Below are 18,579 nucleotides of genomic sequence, written 5' to 3'. Positions count from 1 at the left end.
TACTCTGCCTCCCTCCCCCTGTGTGCTGCTGGCCTCACTCTGCATGTCCTCCTGCCACGCTGGGTCAGTTACTAGATCATCCACCACCTCCTCCTCTTCCACTTGCACACCACGATCCTCCTCCTCACTTCCTGGCAATTTTGTCTCGTCATCGTCCACCTCTTGTGACAAATTGCCAGCGTCGTCTTCCTGTGGCCTTGGCTGTTCAAATATTTGGGCATCGCTACATGGGATCTCCTCTTCCACCACTTCAAGCGGAGCAGGTGAGGGGCACAAATCTGGAAATGGACCAGTGAACAGCTCTTCAGAGTGTCCAAGTGTGGGATCAGTTGCTGTCTGACGACACTCGGCATGGTGGGAGGAAGGAGCATCAGGGTGAGGAGGAGTATGCGGTCGAGACTCACGGCTACTAAGAGTTGACCGTGTGGAAGACAGACTGGAGGTGGTGGTGCCCAGGTAACTGGAAGTATTATCTGCTATCCAATTAATAACCTGTTCACACTGATCAGTTCGCAATACTGGTGTTGTTCGGTCAAGAAGTGGGAGTGAGAAGATGTGGCTGTTGGTTGTGGCACATTTTCACCTTGGCCACGGCCCCGTCCTCTGCACGCACCATCACCAGAATGTCCAGTTCCACGTCCCTTGCCCCGCGCCTTGCCCATTGTAAAGGAAGTAAAATAGCTTACACTCGCACTATCAATGGAAAAAGGGTAATAGAAAGTAGATTAGAAGCGTGGAAGAGGAAAACCACAGTTCTATTTCTCTGGCCTACACCCGACTCTTTTAAACAATCTGAACAATCAGGGAGAATAATAGAGATTTTTTACCGTGGAATGGCAAAACCACAGTTATTGTTTACTGGGGTATACCAGACAATTTTAAATAGCTATATTTGCGGCTGAACAGTGAGCGAGACACGCAAACTGTTTTTTTTTAGATACAAATGGCCCAAAAGTGGATAATACAGAGGTTTGAACCGTGGAACTGCAAAACCACACTTCTGTTTCTCTGGCCTACACCAGACTATTTTCAACAGATATATTTGTGTCTGAAAAATCAGGGAGACACTATTAGTTTTTCTTTACGGCAAAAAATGCCAAAAGTAGGATAATACAGAGATTTGACCCGTGGAACTGCAAAACCACACTTCTATTTCTCGGGCCTACACCGGACTATTTTCAACAGATATATTTGTGTCTGAAAAATCAGGGAGACACTATTAGTTTTTCTTTACGGCAAAAAATGCCAAAAGCAGGATAATACAGAGATTTGACCCGTGGAACTGCAAAACCACACTTCTATTTCTCGGGCCTACACCAGACTATTTTCAACAGATATATTTGTTTCTGAACAATCAGGAGACACTATTAGTTTTTTTTTTACGGCATAAAATGCCAAAAGCAGGATAATACAGAGATTTGACCCGTGGAACTGCAAAACCACACTTCTATTTCTCGGGCCTACACCAGACTATTTTCAACAGATATATTTGTGTCTGAAAAATCAGGGAGACACTATTAGTTTTTTTTTACGGCAAAAAATGCCAAAAGCAGGATAATAGAGATTTTTTACCGTGGAACAGCAAAACCACAGTTATAATTTACTGGTGTATACCAGACTTTTTTAAATATATATATGAACAGTGAGCGACACACTCAAACTGTTTTTTTTTAGATACAAATGGCCCAAAAGCAGGATAATACAGAGGTTTGACCCGTGGAACTGCAAAACCACACTTATGTTTCTCTGGCCTACACCAGACTATTTTCAACAGATATATTTGTGACTGAAAAATCAGTTTTTTTTTGGGGGGGGGAGGGGGACACCAAAAGGTTAATAAGACGGGTATTTGTCCAGCGTGAAGGAGGAAAAAAAAAAGGATTTTTCCTGGCCCCCGAGACCTGGAGCTAAGTCCAGCAATTTCAGCAACAGGAGCACAGAGGACTGTAATGCAGCGTTTGCTGGTGTAACCACTGCGTCTCCTATACAGCCTGCCTGCCTGCCTGATATCTGGGATGGATATTAGTCCTGAGAAGGACTGTTTGTTTGATCTGGCAGCCTTTACAGACCCTACACTAACTATTTCGCAGTATATATCTCTCCCTAATTCAGCAGCGCTGTCCCTACACTGTCTGATCCCAGCCGTCTGTGTCCAAGATGGTGGCGCCCGGTTTTAAATACTCGAGGTGACGCTGTGCGGCCAGCCAATCAATGTAATGCCCACAACCAACATGGCTGCGGCATTACAGTGACTGGCTGGCAATCCCTGCATGTTCATTGGCTCTATAAAGAGCGCCAAACATGCAGGGCGGAGACCCGAGCTCCCGCCCGAGTAACCCGGAAATGCTCAGTGCTCGCCGAACATCCCGAGTAGCGTGATGCCCGGGCGAGTACTGAGCAGTGTCGAGCATGCTCGCTCAACACTAGTGCTAACCACTGAGCCACGCTGCTGCCCATGGTGAGACAGAGCAGCCTGTAATGAGGCGGATTGTAGACTACCTCAGGCATATAGTATTCAGCAGAGCTAACAATGGTAGAAAATAGAAAGACAGTCAGCAGATACATTAGATCACAGATCTTCCTCTTCCTCTTTCCGCCTTTTCCTCAGATGAGTCGCCCTCCTCGCCGTCCCCTGGATCAGACAAAGATGGCACCAGGTACAGCTGGGACCCCTCCGCCTATGACAACGAGGTACCTGTGAGGTGTCGTAATATCAGCGGCATCCTGTACAAGAACCGCTTGGGATCCGGTACGTTGGGTTACAGGACTCCAGAGTTCAGTCCGGTTCTATCTTATTTTTTTTCTATAGTTGAATATTAAAGGGTTAAGACGGTGGCGCTAAGACTTGGTCCTGATGAGAGTTGTTGGCCAGCTGTGGGGGTCCTCATGGGCTCAGGACAGTGTCCCCCTGCAATGTATGTGTGTGACCTGACAGGGGGCAGAGGCCGCTGCGTGAAGCACTCGGATGGCTGGTACACGCCGACGGAGTTTGAGGCCATCGCGGGCAGAGCGAGCAGCAAGGACTGGAAGAGAAGCATCCGCTATGCAGGAAGACCCCTGCAGTGTCTGATCCAGGTAACCATTATCACCGAACCTTATCCGATGTAGTGTTTAAAGGGGCTGTCACTTCTGCTATGGAGGCAAACGCTGATGACGTTACAGCCCCATGTACCTGACGATACGCGTTCACACCTGTTTAATACAAACATGGGGCTGCAGAGCCCCACTCACAGGACCAGTGGGGTCTCAGCAAGTTATCCATTATCCTGAGGCCGCTGACTTGTATTTATAGTACAGCACCTTAATTTCTTGCACAACCGACTGGATACAAAATATAAGTTTATCGAATCAAGTTAAAAGTCCATTAAAAGTCAAAAAACTTTTAATGGACTTTTAACTTGATTCGATAAACTTATATTTTTATCCAGTCGGTTGTGCCGTCAACTCCCCTCGTTTTTCTCTCTGTCAGCTGCAATCACCATCAGGTCCGGCACCCACTAATTTCTAATCAGAGCAACGAAGTCATCCATGTTACCAGCATGAACAGCTCTATGACGAGCGAGCAAAGTACTCGGGTGAAATAATCTTTTGCGCAGCGCAAAATATCATCGTTCTCAGCGGCGCGTTGACCTGTGTAAACAGCACTTGCGCTGGCAAGAACAATGGCAGCCAATCAGCACTGAGCAATCGATTACAGATCACTCCGTGGTCACCGTTCTCAGCGACGTGCCGACCTGTGTAAACAGCACTCTTGCTGGCGAGAACAATGGCAACCATTGCACACTTAGCAATCAATTACAGATCTCTCCATGGTCATCCTTCTCAGCGACCTGCCGACCTGTGTAAACAGCACTCTTGCTGGCGAGAACAATGGCAACCATTGCACACTTAGCAATTGATTACAGATCTCTCTGTGGTCATCGTTCTCGGCGGGGCGCCATCCTGTGTAAATAGCACTGGTGCTGGAGAGAACGATGGCAGCCATTGCACACTTATGGCAGCCAATGCACACTGAGCGATCGATTACAGATCTATTACAGATTGCTCCATAGTCATCATTCTCGGCGGCGCGCCATCCTGTGTAAACAGCACTGGTGCTGGAGAGAACGATGGCAGCCATTGCACACTTATGGCTGCCAATGCACACTTAGCGATCAATTACAGATCTATTACAGATTTCTCCGTAGTCATCGTTCTCGGCGGCGCCATCCTGTGTAAACAGCACTGGTGCTGGAAAGAACGATGGCATCCATTGCACACTTACAGATCGCTCCATGATCATCGTTTGAGCGCAACATATTTATGCTTCACATTCGGCCCCCCGCATGGTCCGGCATTGTCTATCTGCTTTCTAGGACTTTACCAGAAGGATTTTTATTTTAGGGAAGTGATTTACGACATGATGACTGTAACTGAGGGCTCATCCTCTTGTATTTCCAGGACGGCCTGCTCACCCCTCACGCTGCGTCCTGCACCTGTGCCGCCTGCTGTGATGACCTCAGCCTGGTAAGGATGGGTCAGATTGTAACGTGACAGCAGGGAGTCTGCTTTTTCTTTTTATTTGCCCCTAAATTATATGAATATGTAATTGTTGGAGTTTATTACTCCTGGTACTCGCCCTTGTCCTCATTTCACACTTCCATTAGGCTCCACTTCCCATTCCCAAAATGTGCTGGTCCTTCACTGAAGATGATTTCACTCATCCTGCTGCAGGCGACCATTTACAGATCTGTGGGGTCTCACAATGTCCTGGTGGGCATCATCATAGCTTCCCAATCCTTCTTACCGCACAGAATAGCAGCAGGAAAGGTACAGACCGCGAGTCCGGCTGGCAAAGTGTTTGGTGATCAGTTGTGTTCACTAAGGAAAGCTATAAGAAGGTTTCCATTTTGAGAAAACCCCGGTATTCCAGTGTCAAAAAAACAAAACAAACTATTCTTTACTCACCCTCCCCAGCTCCAGCGCTGAGTCTCAACAGCGCTGCAGCCAATCAGTGAGATAAGCGATTCTTGAGTGGTATGTGCCGTCGATTCAGGCAGTCGCTGAGCTCAGTTATTGGCTGATGTGACATCAGCACTGCAGATAATAAAAGACACCAAAACAACAATAGAGACTCTGTGGTGGACCTGGGTTGGGGGAGTAAAGATCTTTTTTTTTCTTCTAAACAAAAATCAGTTGAGGGATTAGAGTTTTTTACAAAACTGGAAAACCCCTTTAAGTCCACCAGAGTGGAGAAACTTTTTATAGAGACTCTTTTCTTTGGCTATTAGAGTAGGGCCCTTATTCCCTGATGTCCATGTGTCCTTAAGACCTTGTTCACACTTTAGTATGTTGCATCAGTGTATATATGCCAAAACCAGGAGTGAAACTTGTAGAGAAAAACTATAATTGAAAGACTGACACCTGTTCTGTGTTTTGGAGACACTCCTGGTTTTGGCATACAAATACTGATGTGTGAATGAAGCTTTATGGTTAGCCATTTTGGGCATTCCCCTTGAATTCAGCACTTTTCTCTCGTAAAGTGATGATGTATTGCTAGGGTGTGCAATCATTTTCTGTTCCTTGGGGGGTCACCTCTGAGACTATAGGAGTTGGTGGGCTAATTTAGGGATGCGGTGTCTTCACAGTTTTTCTTGCGCAGAGGTGCTGCATGCCGTCCAGGGGGAACTGTTGCGCAGGGGGAACTGTTGCGCAGGGGGAACTGTTGCGCAGGGGGAACTGTTGCGCAGGGGGAACTGTTGCGCAGGGGGAACTGTTGAGCAACAGAACTGTTGCGCAAGGGAACTGTCGCACAGGTTCATTCAAGGAACCTCTGTGCAAGAAAAACTGAGGACGGCGTCGCTGAATTGACTCATTCTCAGGATTGATGGGGGTTCCAGAAGTCGAACCGTCACCAATCAGAAAGTGATGGAATATCTTAGTAATGCGCCATGACTTTACGAGGAGGAATACCCCTTTAATTTCTACAATGTGCACTAAAAAATTGTACTTCTGATTGTCCGAAGTGGAATAATCCAAGATCATCGGAGTGTGATATTTTCGCAGTGTGAAGTGCGTGAACTCTCCTGCGCTCTCGGGGGGATGGCGTTTTGCTGATTTGTCAGGTTTTCTTTCCGTGCCTCGCCGGAGAGGTCCGTAGCATTTGTCTCGGTGCTTTTCCTTCACAAGCAATGTCAGTCTCTCCTCCAGATCTCGGAGGCATTAGGAGTATTGCTGATTCGGCCACCTCGTCTTGTCGTCTCATACTCCTAATTAGCGATGCAAGTTGGTGAAGGAGAATTCTAGTTTCCAATGTCCTCTGGCATTTATAATTCTATGTTTTGTGAGCTGTCACCTGCAAAAAATGATGGCAGAAAAAGAGAGCGCAGCCTGCAAAACACTGCCTAGTACTCCATTGTGGATGTTACTTGATTTCTTTTATTCTCTGCTTTCCCGTGTATCGCTCACTACCTATATTTTACACATTATTTATGGCAAAGGCATCCAGAGTGTCAAAATACCAAAATCGCCATCACTTACCCCAGTCGCTCCAGCGCTGCCTGTCCACTGCTGACCCAGGTCTTCTTTGACATCACAACGACTTCTCATGACTGCTGCAGCAAGTCACCGGGCTTAGCGGCCATGCCCATGTAGACGATTTCTTGAGTCCAGTGACTGGCTGCAGCGGTCAAGAGCTGTACTCGTGATGCCATGGCTACTGCAATATCAATAAGGACTGCGGGCAGCATCAGAGAGGCAGCGCTGGAGCGTCAGGTGGGAAGATAGCTGATTTTGTTTTCTGGTGACATTACAGCTCATGACTGCTGCAGCCAATTACCAAGCTCAGCGACCATGCCGATTTAGACAAGACCCCAAGACTAATGATTGGCTGCAGCTTTCACGATCTGTGTTTGTGATATCACAGCCATTGCAATGTCAGAGCTGGGGTGGCAGGGGGAAAGTAAAGCTGATTTTGTTATTCTGGTGACATCACAGCTACAGCTCATGACCACTGCAGAAAGTCACTGGACTTGGCAGCCATGCCGATCTAGACAAGACGTCTAGTCCAGTGATTGGCTGCCAATAAGGACTTTGGGCAGCAATGGAGAGATAGTGCTGAAGGAGAAGGGGAAAAGTAAAGCTGATTTTGATATTTTTACTCTCAGGATGCCTATGCTATAAAAAAATGTAAACCTGGAAAACCCCTTTAAGACCATAAAAATCACAGAATTTTAGACCTGTTGTAAAAAAGAAATAAAACAATAAAAATGTTTATTTTAGCAAAAACGTTAATTATGTCATCTACTTTGATCAGTGGCATACGGGTGCGGAGTTCACAACTGATCGCTTACATGGAGGGGCAGCAGGACTGAGCCGATGACTTCTCTCCGGACTGAAGACCGGCTCAACAGGACGTCCAGGAGCCCATCTTCAGCCAATGAGGAGAGAGGGATCTTGGAAGAGCGGTCCTTCCTCTATCAGTTTTGGATGCAGTTCCCAGATACCCACTGATCAAAATTTCGGATATGTCTCTATGAACTGTTAAAAATTTTTTTCATGAAAGTTGACTTAAAAGAGTTGGTCCATCAGCCAAGTAGTCTGTGACCGCTGGACGGGAGCCTCGAGACCCGCCTGTTACCTCTGTGGCTCTTCTTTTGATTAGCCGTCCTGGCTTGTCATCATTGCGGCGTGTCACACATGTGACGTCGCCCCAGGCCGGTTAATAAGATAAAGAATCGCGGAGGCAAGAGGAAGTTGTCCGTGATGAGCGCAAGTGTTCGATACTCGAGTTTGCCGAGGGTGCTCGGTATGCACAGAGTATCATGGGTGCTCGAGTGACATTTTCGAGTCCCCGCAGCCTCATGTTTCGACAGCCATAAAACATGCAGGGATTGCCTGACAAACACGGGCAATCCCCACATGTTTTGTGGCTGTTGAAACATGCGGCTGCGGGGACTCGAACATGTCACTTGAGCACCCGCGATACTCTGCGTACCCGAGTACCCTCGGAAAACTCAAGTAACGAGCTTGTGCTCATCAGTAATCCATTCGGACCACCTCTTATAGAATTTGACAACCATGAGAACGTCACCATTTTGCATGATAAAGTAACCTCCGCTGTGTCACTTCCGCACTTACAGAGTGGCCCCGTCCGTCTGTTCATTCCTTACAAGCGCCGGAAAAAGGAAGGAGAGATGTCAGTCGGCTCCGGCAAAAAAGACCAAAGCAAAAACATCAGCCTCCTCCCAGCGACAGCAGAAACCACCTGTAAGGACCAAAGAAAGACTCGGGTGGGGAAAGCTCTTAACCTTGGGGCATCAGGAGAGGAACAAGAATGTAGAGAATCCGCTCAGTGCTTGTTTGTAACGCTGCAGCCTTTATTACTATTCTCCCGGGATTCAATACATCATCACTCCCTTTGGTACAAGGCCCTACTACATGTCAGTCTCTGGTTTTACAGGTTTTCTTCTTTTCTGGGATTTGTAGTCCCACAATAGCTGGAGATCCACAGGGTGCAGGGCATTTCTCTACATAGACCTTTCCCGCTCACTAACTCTGAGCTGTAAACACTCTTTTTCTATTAATTCCATGTGAATGTGACATCTAACAAAACGAATGTTACCAGACCCACTGCTCATGACTCACAATACATGGACCGGGGGGGTGAGGGGCTGTATATTATTCTCCGGGGCGCGAGGGGCCGGAGGTTATGCACTGGGGCGCGAGGGGCTGGAGGTTATACACTGGGGGGCGAGAGGCCGAAGGTTATACACTGGGGGGCGAGGGGCTGGAGGTTATACACTGGGGGGCGAGGGGCCAGAGGTCATACACTGGGGGGCTGGAGGTTATACACTGCGGGGGCGAGGGGCTTGAGGTCTTACACTGGGGGGCGAGGGGCCAGAGGTCATACACTGGGGGGCCGAAGGTTGTACACTGGGGGCGAGGGGCTAGAGGTCATACACTGGGGAGCGAGGGGCCGGAGGTCATACACTGGGGGGCGAGGGCTGGATGTTAAACACTGGGGGCGAGGGGCTGTATGTTATAAACCGGGGGCAAGGGGCTGGATGTTATACACCAGGGCTGGGGGTTGAGGGGCTGGATATTATACACTGGGGGGGCAAGGGGCTAGAGGTCATACACTGGGGGGCCGAAGGTTGTACACTGGGGGCGAGGGGCTAGAGGTCATACACTGGGGAGCGAGGGGCCGGAGGTCATACACTGGGGGGCGAGGGCTGGATGTTATACACTGGGGGCGAGGGGCTGTATGTTATAAACCGGGGGCAAGGGGCTGGATGTTAAACACCAGGGCTGGGGGTTGAGGGGCTGGAGGTTATACACTGGGGGGCGAGGGGCTAGAGGTCATACACTGGGGGGCGAGGGGCTAGAGGTCATACACTGGGGAGCGAGGGGCCGGAGGTTATACACTGGGGCGCGAGGGGCCGGAGGTTATACACTAGGGGGCGAGGGGCCGGAGGTTATACACTGGGGGGCGAGGGGCTGGAGGTTATACACTGGGTGGCGAGGGGCCTTAGGTCATACACTGGGGGGCCGGAGGTTATACACTGGGGGGCGAGGGGCTAGAGGTCATACACTGAGGGGCGAGGGGCCGGAGGTTATACACTGGGGGGCGAGGGGCTAGAGGTCATACACTGGGGGGCTGGAGGTTATACACTGGGGGGGGCGAGGGGCTAGAGGTCTTACACTGGGGAGCGAGGGGCCAGAGGTCATACACTGGGGGGCGAGGGCTGGATGTTATACACCAGGGCCGGGGATTGAGGGGCCGGAGGTTATACACTGGGGAAAGAGGGCTGGATGTTATACACCGGGGGCGAGGGGCTGGATATTATACACTGAGGGGGGGTGAATAATATACACTGGTGTTAGAACCTTGCTCTTAGGTTTTTTCCTTTGCTGGTCACATGACCTTGTTGGCCTATTTAATCCTGCTCCGCCCTTCTGGCTTTGCTGGACTTCATTGTATAACTACTTTCTAGCTAGCCTGTGCTCAGTATCTAACTCTGTTAGTTTGCTTGGTCTACTGACCTCTATGTTCTATATATTTTGTTTGTTCGTCTGTCTGCTACTATTTCTGTTAGGAGGTGTCTCATTTTCCTCCCAGTCCTTAGTACTTGTAGGGATTCCTTCCCCACATCTATAGGTCTCCGTACAGACTAGCTTAGGACTTTAGCAGGTCTGATCGCAGGATCAGGTTCCCTGTTACATCGTAGGGATTCAGCTGAGTTCTATCGTAGGGACAGATCTCCTCTCTTTCCTTAGCTCTGGTAGCAGAACATAACAACTGGGGGGCGAGGGGCCGGATGTTATACACCGGAGAGGGGGTGAGGGGCCAGATGTTATACACTGGGGGGCGAGAGGTCGGATATAATACACTGTGAAGAGAGGGCTGGATGTTATACCCCGGGGGGCGAGGGGCCGGAAGTTATATACTGGGAGGGGGGGGGGGGGGTAAGGGGCTGGATGTTATACACTGGAGGCAATGGGGCTGTACAAAACACCTGAATTCAATGAGAAGATGTGTATCCATTACTTTTATCCATATAGTGTATGCTTTAAGGCTCCGTACACACATTGCAGCACTTTGCTTTTTTTTCGCCACAACCCCGGCAGAATTGTATAATTTTTGCTCCAATGTTGAAAAATGTGGCTAAAAAAACCAACGTTTGAATCCACACGTTTCCCGACCATCTCTGTGTGTGCAGTTAGCTCCCTTATCTCCTCACCTAATTGTCCTGTCAATATCTAGTCCGGCCTTTTACAACTATTCCTGTCACATCGCCGATCCTTTCTGTTTGCAGTTACCGTCTCCTCGTCCGGACAGATCACGGCCACAGATGCACTGACGTTTGAGAGGGAGGTCACTGCTGAGGCGACTACTATACTGACCGACAGTCCTCCACAGGGGGATGACTACAGCGGAGCAGCAGGTGAGGAGCACGTTACACCAGGGTCCGACACCCGGCACTCCTACCAGTGGCCTCTGCACAGTGACGGGCGCTGCACAGTGCACCTCCATTCAGTGTTTACATCCAGCCGCCCCTGGACCTAACAACTGATCGGGGGGGGGGGTGCAAGTTGTCGGACCCCCCACCACTCTGATCTACCCACATGTTAGGTTATCAATATTGTATGACTGGGATAACCCCTTTAATTACAAAGCCAAATTTTTTAAATGTGACATGTGTCACTTTATGCTGTAGTAACTCTGGAATGCTTCGACATATCCCATTGATCTTGAGATTGTTATTTCATGACACATTATAGTTTATGATAGTGGTAAACATAGTTTGATATGTTTTGTGTTTATTTATAAAAATATCAGAATTGTGACAAAAATTTTAAAAAATTAGCAATTTTCAAACTTTGAATGACTATCCCTTTAATCCAGACAGTCATACCACACAAAAATATTAATAAATCACATTTCCCTCCTGTCTGCTTTACATCTGCACCATTTATAAAATGTTGTTTTATTTTGTTAACATTTTAGAAGGTTTAAAAATATAGCAGTAATTTTTCATTTTTTTTTTCAAGGACATTTACAAAACTTATTTTTTTTAGGGAACTATTCAATTTTGAAAGGACTTTGGGGGTCCTATATATTGGAAACCATCCAAAAGTGATACCATTTTAAAAAGGATGCTAGTCTCTGCTAGTATGCTAGTCTCTGCTAGTATGCTAGTCTCTTATATCGCAGATCAGTTTTAAGTCATATTGGCGGTCATTAAGGGGTTAAATGGAAAATTAATGAACAAACAGTTGTCCAACGGCCGCCAGTAACATTAGATATATGTGTGGTCTAGTGTGTATGGCCAACTTTTGTGTCTGCAACTTGTGACTTATTTCATTTACATCATAAGATGCAGCTCATTAGTGAGCAAAGACTTCCTTTTAATTTCTGTTGTTAACACTAGAACCGCTAATAATATAATTTTTTAGAACCGTTAGAATTCTTTTTTATAGAACGAAAAAAAATATCTTTTGTAGATTGCCATACCTATTGTTAAGACAACAAAAAATAAATAAAAGTGACTTGGAGGAAAATAGTGAAAAACTGAATAAATTATTAAAGAAAAATAGGCAAGGGGTCATTATGACCCCTTTCGCAGTTCTAGTGTTTTTAAACCACTTTGCTGTTCATATGTTCAGTTGGTTTTGCGTTTTTTTCCCAAAATGCCGGGGAAAAGAAAGTGCAAGTTACTCCTTTGAAGCGTCTCCTGATGGAATCAGCTCCAAAGTTGTCTTTTACCAGTCAAAAGGTTTCAAGTAATGCTTCAGAAGAAAAAAAACTCTCCCAAAATTGTTCAAAAACGCTATAATACCACTTAAGAGAAACAAACAACTCCTCCAAAAACAAAAAATGAGCTTCCTGAAGCAGTTTCCACTTGAAAACGTTTGACTGCCTCATAAAAAATTATTTTTGCTGAGTGTTTGGAGCAGAAACTGTTCAAAATAGGGCAGCACAGTGGCTCAGTGGTTAGTACTGCAGCCTTGCAGCGCTGGGGTCCTGGGTTCAAATCCCACCAAGGACAACATCTGCAAGGAGGTTGTATGTTCTCCCCGTGTTTGCGTGGGTTTCCTGCGGGTTCTCCGGTTTCCTCCCACACTCCAAAAACTAAAGGCCCCGTCACACATAGCGAAGCTACAGTGATCCTGACAACGATACGACCTGTCAGGGATCGTTGCTGCGTCGCTATGTGATCGCTGGTGAGCTGTCAAACAGGCAGGCTCACCAGCGATCAGGGGAGCAGCGATATCGTGGAAAGAATCTTTCCACGATGTCCTGCTCCTGGTTACCAGCCTGCTCCTGCTTCAGCAGGAGCAGGCTGGTAACCATGATAAACAGCGGGTTACTAGGGGCACACGCTCACCTAGTAACCCGCTGTTTATCATGGTTACGAGCCTGCTACGGTGAGCGGGAGGTTACCTCTCACCGTAGCAGAGTGGTAACCATGATAAACAGCGGGTTACTAAGCGATGTGTGCTGACCAGCGGGAGGGAGGGCAAAAACCAAAAAATGGTCCAGGACATTCTGCAGCGATCAGCGACCTCACAGCAGGGGCCTGATCGCTGCAAAGTGTCACACATAGCGACATCGCTGGTGAGGTCGCTGTTGCATCACCAAAACCTTGACTCAGCAGCAATCTCGCTATGTGAGACGGGGGCTATACTGATAGGGAATCTAGATTGTGAGCCCCAATGGGGACAGCGATGATAATGTCTGTAAAGCGCTGTGGAATTAATGGCGCTATATAAGTGAGTAAAAAAAAAAAATACTCTTCAAAAACGTTGAGTTACGGCTTCACAAACTCAGCAAAAATGCTCAGTGAGAACACACCCTAAGGGCATGTGCACACAATATCTTTTTCAGGCATATTCTGCCTGAAAAAGTGCCATAAAAGCAGTGCAAAAAAATGAACATAATGCACAGCGATGACAAAACGACGTTGCTGTGCACATCTTAAGTCTAATAATCACTTCTTTTTAACTCTTCAGGGTTCAGAAACCTTGAAGCAGTTAAAAGAACTAACATTCATTTTTCAGGCTGCTTCGTTTGGAGGCCACCCGCTTTATATACATGAAGGTGTAGGGAAAAAACACCGCTGACAGAGCCATTGCGATAACCACCAGCGAGAAAAAAGACCGCCGTCTTTTTCCTGAAGCTGCTTGACCTTTGAAAACTTATATTCACACCGAGTTTTCGTGTTCAAAAACTCATGAGTTTTTCAAGCAAAAACCGCTTCAGGAAATGTTGTTTTGGGGAGTTTTTGGAAGAGGCAGAACAATAAAGTGGATTTCCCTTACAATTAAATTGGAAGAGTTTTCCAAAAGTTTTTGAGGAAGATTTTAGTGAGGATCCGTCACAAAAAACTCTTCAAAAAGTGTGAACACAACCCTAAACGTCATTATTGTCTTCAGCTTGCACACTGCTCAGTGTGGCATCGTGGCCAGGCAGATATTGTGATCCATGTTTCATTGATTTAATTAATTGACATTTCTTCTGACACGGAGAATCAGGCAGGGGAAAACCAAGGTCATTTGCTAAAGTAGGACGCGGCCTCTGTGGTATTAATCTGCAGCACAGAACTTAACCCAAAAGCGATTAATACAAAGATTTGGGGTCAGCGCTTGATCCAAAGCACAAGTCGTATTTAATACTGACGATAAGCAAGGTTGATACAGGCAATTTGTGCACTGGCTGAATGCCCGACATGGGCTCACTGGCCTGGGTTCAGCCACAACCCCAGGCAGGTTCCTGCCACCATGCAAAATTATTAGCGTTGTTCTTCATGAATAATGGGTAAGGTTCAGTATCCTCCTTCCTTATGGCTTGTCATAAAGTGGTAAAATGCAGGCATTATTGTGCCCTGGTTCAATGCCACCTCGGAATTGGAGATGTTACAATAAGGTCTCAACTAGAGAGGAGCAGATCGATTCGCGGGACTCCGATCCTGGTCAAGTGGTACCTGGCGGCTAGACAGGAGGCCGCAAATCTTTTACCTTTTGGTGTCCCCGGTGCGGCTTTTGATTAGCCAGTGCTGGCCGACATCATCTGTGCATCATGTTGTCGGGCCACCGGAAGAAAAGAGATGCGCGGGCCTCCCGTCTAGCCGTCAGGTGCCACTGACCAGGACCACAGTCCGCAAATCAATCTGCTCATCTCTGGAGGGGAAAAACAGCAGCCATATGACATATCTGTCTTGCTTCTGATGTTTTCTTGTTGTATATTGTCTCCATTTTCTTCTATTTCCATGAAATGAAAAGCCTGTGGCAGCACATAACCTTGGATGTGAGACTTCACGGTACTATATATACACTCTGCAGCGCTCAGAGCTGTACGATCCAGAGGTGCAAATTGGCATCAAACATATCGGAGGAGAGACACAACTAGAAAAAAGTTTTCTTCTCCGTCACCTCGGCTGATCTTGCTTTTTCTTCAGCGACTTTTTTTTTTTTATTCTTAAAGGGGTTTTCCCACGAACAAAGTTAATTTGTTATCAACATTTTAATCAATAGATCTTGGAATGATAATAAGTTCCACAATTGGATGTGTTTAAATAAAATGTTCCTGTGCTGAGATAATCTTATAAATGTGCCCGTGCTGTGTACTGTGTAATGGCTGTGTCTGACCGTGCAGGAACATGGTCTGGTCATACCACATCTCCTGGGCAGGGGAGGAAGCAAAAGAGTATACAGACAGGACAACAGAAGATCGCAGTTGATTTTTTCTTTGAGGTAAAACATTGATTAAAAAACGAGCAGTGAAATGTTTTACCTTGCAAAAAGAATCAGCTGTGATCCCCTGCTGTACTGTCTGTATACTCTTTTGTGTCCTCCCCTGTCCAGGATCTGTGGTATGATCAGACCATGTTCCTGCACGGTCAGACACAGCCATTACACAGTACACAGCAGGGGCACATTTATAAGATTATCTCAGCACAGGAACATGTTATTTAAACACATCCAATTGTGGAAATTATTATTATTCCAAGATCTATTGATTAAAATGAACTTTGTTCGTGGGAAAACCCCTTTAAGTATACAAAAGGTATCGGTGACTGAGAATAATCATTTCCTAACCTCTCAAGGTGGTTACCTTTTTATTTTTTTGTAGATCAAACTCTGTTTTTATACTTCGGGAATTCAAAAAAGTAAAATGAAGATCGTGTATCTAAAAAAAGGTTGCTTATTTATGCAGTGTTGTGAGCGTATGCTGCTAACGAACATAATACAACGGCTTCATGTTAGCTATATAACTTGGGCGTGAAGAAAACAATCCCCAAAGCGACACCAGAGATTTTTGATTTTTAATGTACAAGTCTTCAATATCTGTCGTTTTTTCCCCAGCTAATTGGATGGCACCATCTATGTTACACATAATATAATCGGAACCATTTAAAGCAGTGATGGAAATTCAAGATTCTAATATAGAATTTAATAAATGTTCTCTATGTGACTTATTGCCTTCATTCATAGTCAGGCTGCACACTCCATTCATTTTATACATGATAAAGTCAGAGACTTTAATTAGTGCAGTCCTTTACTTCCTCCCTGCTGGTGTTCACTACAGATGGTGGAGACGGCAAGAATGCTATTGGAAGGGTTGTCCACACGTTAGACGAGAAGGAGCAGACAATAACTAAATAAACAGTACTCGCTGGTTGGATTCGGATCAGCACCCCCATTAATTGTTACCATGCTGTCAGCGGTGATGCCAGAAGTATGGGATAAAACTGCTGAGATCTCTGATTGGCTGAACTGGCATTTCACATTATCGTTTGCATTCTGTTTTGATTCACCCTGGTAAGGTGAATCTTCTAAACCTTTTGTCCAGAAGAGCAGTTTTAATGCAGCGCGAACTGATGATGGGTGATACAGCAGGGAGGTCCAGTTGGAACAATGGAGGCTGTAGAGGCTGATGGGCAACTGGATAAGTAGAGCAGCAGTGGCAGAGCCGAGTAGATAAGGAGGGTCACATAAGTGCTGAAGCACAGTCCAGTAAAGTAGTTAAATTGAGTATGTCACGAGGCACACTGTAGAAATGTAGTAGAGCCCAATGATGTAGCAGAGTTGGGTATGTCAGGAGGCACACAGTGACAATGTAGCTAACCTAGCAAAGGAGCAGAGCTGGGTGCATGTTCACCTGTGGTCACATTCATTGCTATTATTTAGCAGAGGTCGTCAGAGTCCAGTTATGTAACAGAGTTGGGTATGTTAGGAGACACACACTGGCTGTGAAGAAGAGTCCAGCATTGTAGCAGAGCTGGGTATATAAGAAGGCACTTTATGGCAGTATTGAAGAGCTGAGTGTGTCAGGAGACAGAAGATAAGCGAAATGGAGCAATGATCAGCAGAAAGATTAATGGACACCAACAGCCTTAAAGGGGTTGGCCACTACTTTGCAAGTCCCTTTCATGTGAACTAACTGCCATAGATAACCACTTTACTAAATACTTTTCTTTTTCCAATCCTTCTGTAATCTGAGCTGCCCCACTAGTCAGATGATCTCTGGCTGAAAATTTTCTGACTTCCTGTGATGTCACCTCAATATCTTCCTCAAATCCTGATTCTGGAAACTAATGAGTGGGTGTGGCTTGCCGTGCGGGTGGGCGGGGCACCATTCAGCAGAGCTCACTCTGCTCCTATGCATGTTCCAGCAGACACAGCTCTCCCTTTTATCTGTATATATATATATATACACTGCTCTGTACCCTGTGTAATGTATATACACCCTCTATATTATTAATACATTCATATTTCTTTCCCTATCCACTTACACATCCATTAGTCAGTGAGGGGCAGTAGGGGAAAAATCTGTATTGCTAGAGCTGGTGTTCTGGTGCTTTGTGTTACTTCTTTTCCCTGTGTCAGTGACTTGCCTGCAACAGTATCTTAGACAGGAAGTTATGCTGAAGCTGTGTCTGACTCTGGAGTGGGAGGGGTGTAGGCGGAGTTACAGGGGCTGTTCTCACTGCTGGCTTGCAGCCCAGCACAAGGAGTGATGGGAAATGTAGTAAGAAGTGAGCAGAGGATCCTGAAGAGGAAGTGATGGCTGTGACAGCAGAGCTGGTGCTAGGGAACAGGAAGTAAAGCAGAAAGGCGTAAAATAACGTGAAACTGGCAGAAAAGGTATATAGGGGTCTTTAGAAGCATTATCCTTAATCATTTATGGCAAAAATAGTAACTGAGTTAGGGTAGTGGATTACCTCTTTAATTTTCAGATGGAGTGTTGCCACCTGACCTGGGCTAAAGGGCCTAGGTGAGTGGGTTTGTAGAAGGTTTGTAGAAACAATAGCTACCTAGGCAATAACATAGCTGGCAACGAAAACCATATCTTGCATCAAAATTTTTGCAATGCTGGGATCAGTATTGATGGCATACTGCCATATTAAACCACATTGTGCTCATTATCTGTCGTTTACCTACAGTGTTGTCCTCACTCCCCGCATTGGCGCTAGCACCCAGCACTCCCACAAAAGAGGCTTCATCCAGCGTGGTGAACGGGTTGGAAGTGTCGGAGCAACAGAGGCCTTGGCTGTATCTGGAAGAGATGGTGAATTCTTTGATCAGTACCGCACAGCAGCTAAAAGCCTATGTGGAGCAGGGGAAAAATGAGGCCGTCGCCAACGCGGAGAGGAAAGAGGTAGGACAGGATTTAGGATTTCCATGTGAAGACAACCCCAATGTTACGTGAGCTAAACTTTTTTGTCACCTGTGAAGAGAGTTTTGTGGTGAATGAAGTGGGAGTAGATCGGATTGGCAGGGGAGTGACCTGACTACACACATTGTTTGTAGTCTGTAACCATGGAGACACAAGTCTTCATAGGAGATATAGATGCAAAATAACAGAAGATTTTCAATCAGGGCTATTGTAAAGTGGCTTCATTTTATTTGTTTTTTTTACATCCACTGGCTGCTGACATGTAAAAATAGCTTACAAGGGTGTAACAAGAGGAGTAATACTCACCAGTCCCTTACATTCTTTCTGATTCCCTGGTCGCCAATCCCTGTTTACTGGACTCCCAACAATGACATGTGACCCCAGAAGCCAATCACTGACTGTAGCAATGGTGCTTTCAA

The 18,579-nt window shown here is 46.3% G+C and overlaps 1 protein-coding gene across 2 annotated transcripts in view; it reads left to right on the top strand.

Moving 5' to 3' along the window:
• DEAF1 (DEAF1 transcription factor) overlaps positions 1–18,579 on the top strand; it is a 49,796-nt gene that overhangs the window by 21,677 nt on the left and 9,540 nt on the right. For both annotated transcript variants that reach the window (XM_073658664.1, XM_073658663.1), the window contains exons 4-9: positions 2,609–2,749; positions 2,936–3,075; positions 4,441–4,506; positions 8,121–8,247; positions 10,797–10,925; positions 17,928–18,142. In XM_073658664.1, the coding sequence (XP_073514765.1) occupies positions 2,609–2,749; positions 2,936–3,075; positions 4,441–4,506; positions 8,121–8,247; positions 10,797–10,925; positions 17,928–18,142 (818 nt within the window). The remainder of the gene's footprint in view (positions 1–2,608; positions 2,750–2,935; positions 3,076–4,440; positions 4,507–8,120; positions 8,248–10,796; positions 10,926–17,927; positions 18,143–18,579) is intronic.

This window comes from Phyllobates terribilis, unplaced genomic scaffold (genome assembly GCF_046119375.1).
Source record: "Phyllobates terribilis strain yellow unplaced genomic scaffold, ASM4611937v1 Scaffold_13__5_contigs__length_258822181, whole genome shotgun sequence".
Taxonomy (NCBI): domain Eukaryota; kingdom Metazoa; phylum Chordata; class Amphibia; order Anura; family Dendrobatidae; genus Phyllobates; species Phyllobates terribilis.
The sequence above is the reverse complement of the archived record's forward strand: the minus strand, read 5'-3'. Positions and strand labels throughout refer to the sequence as shown.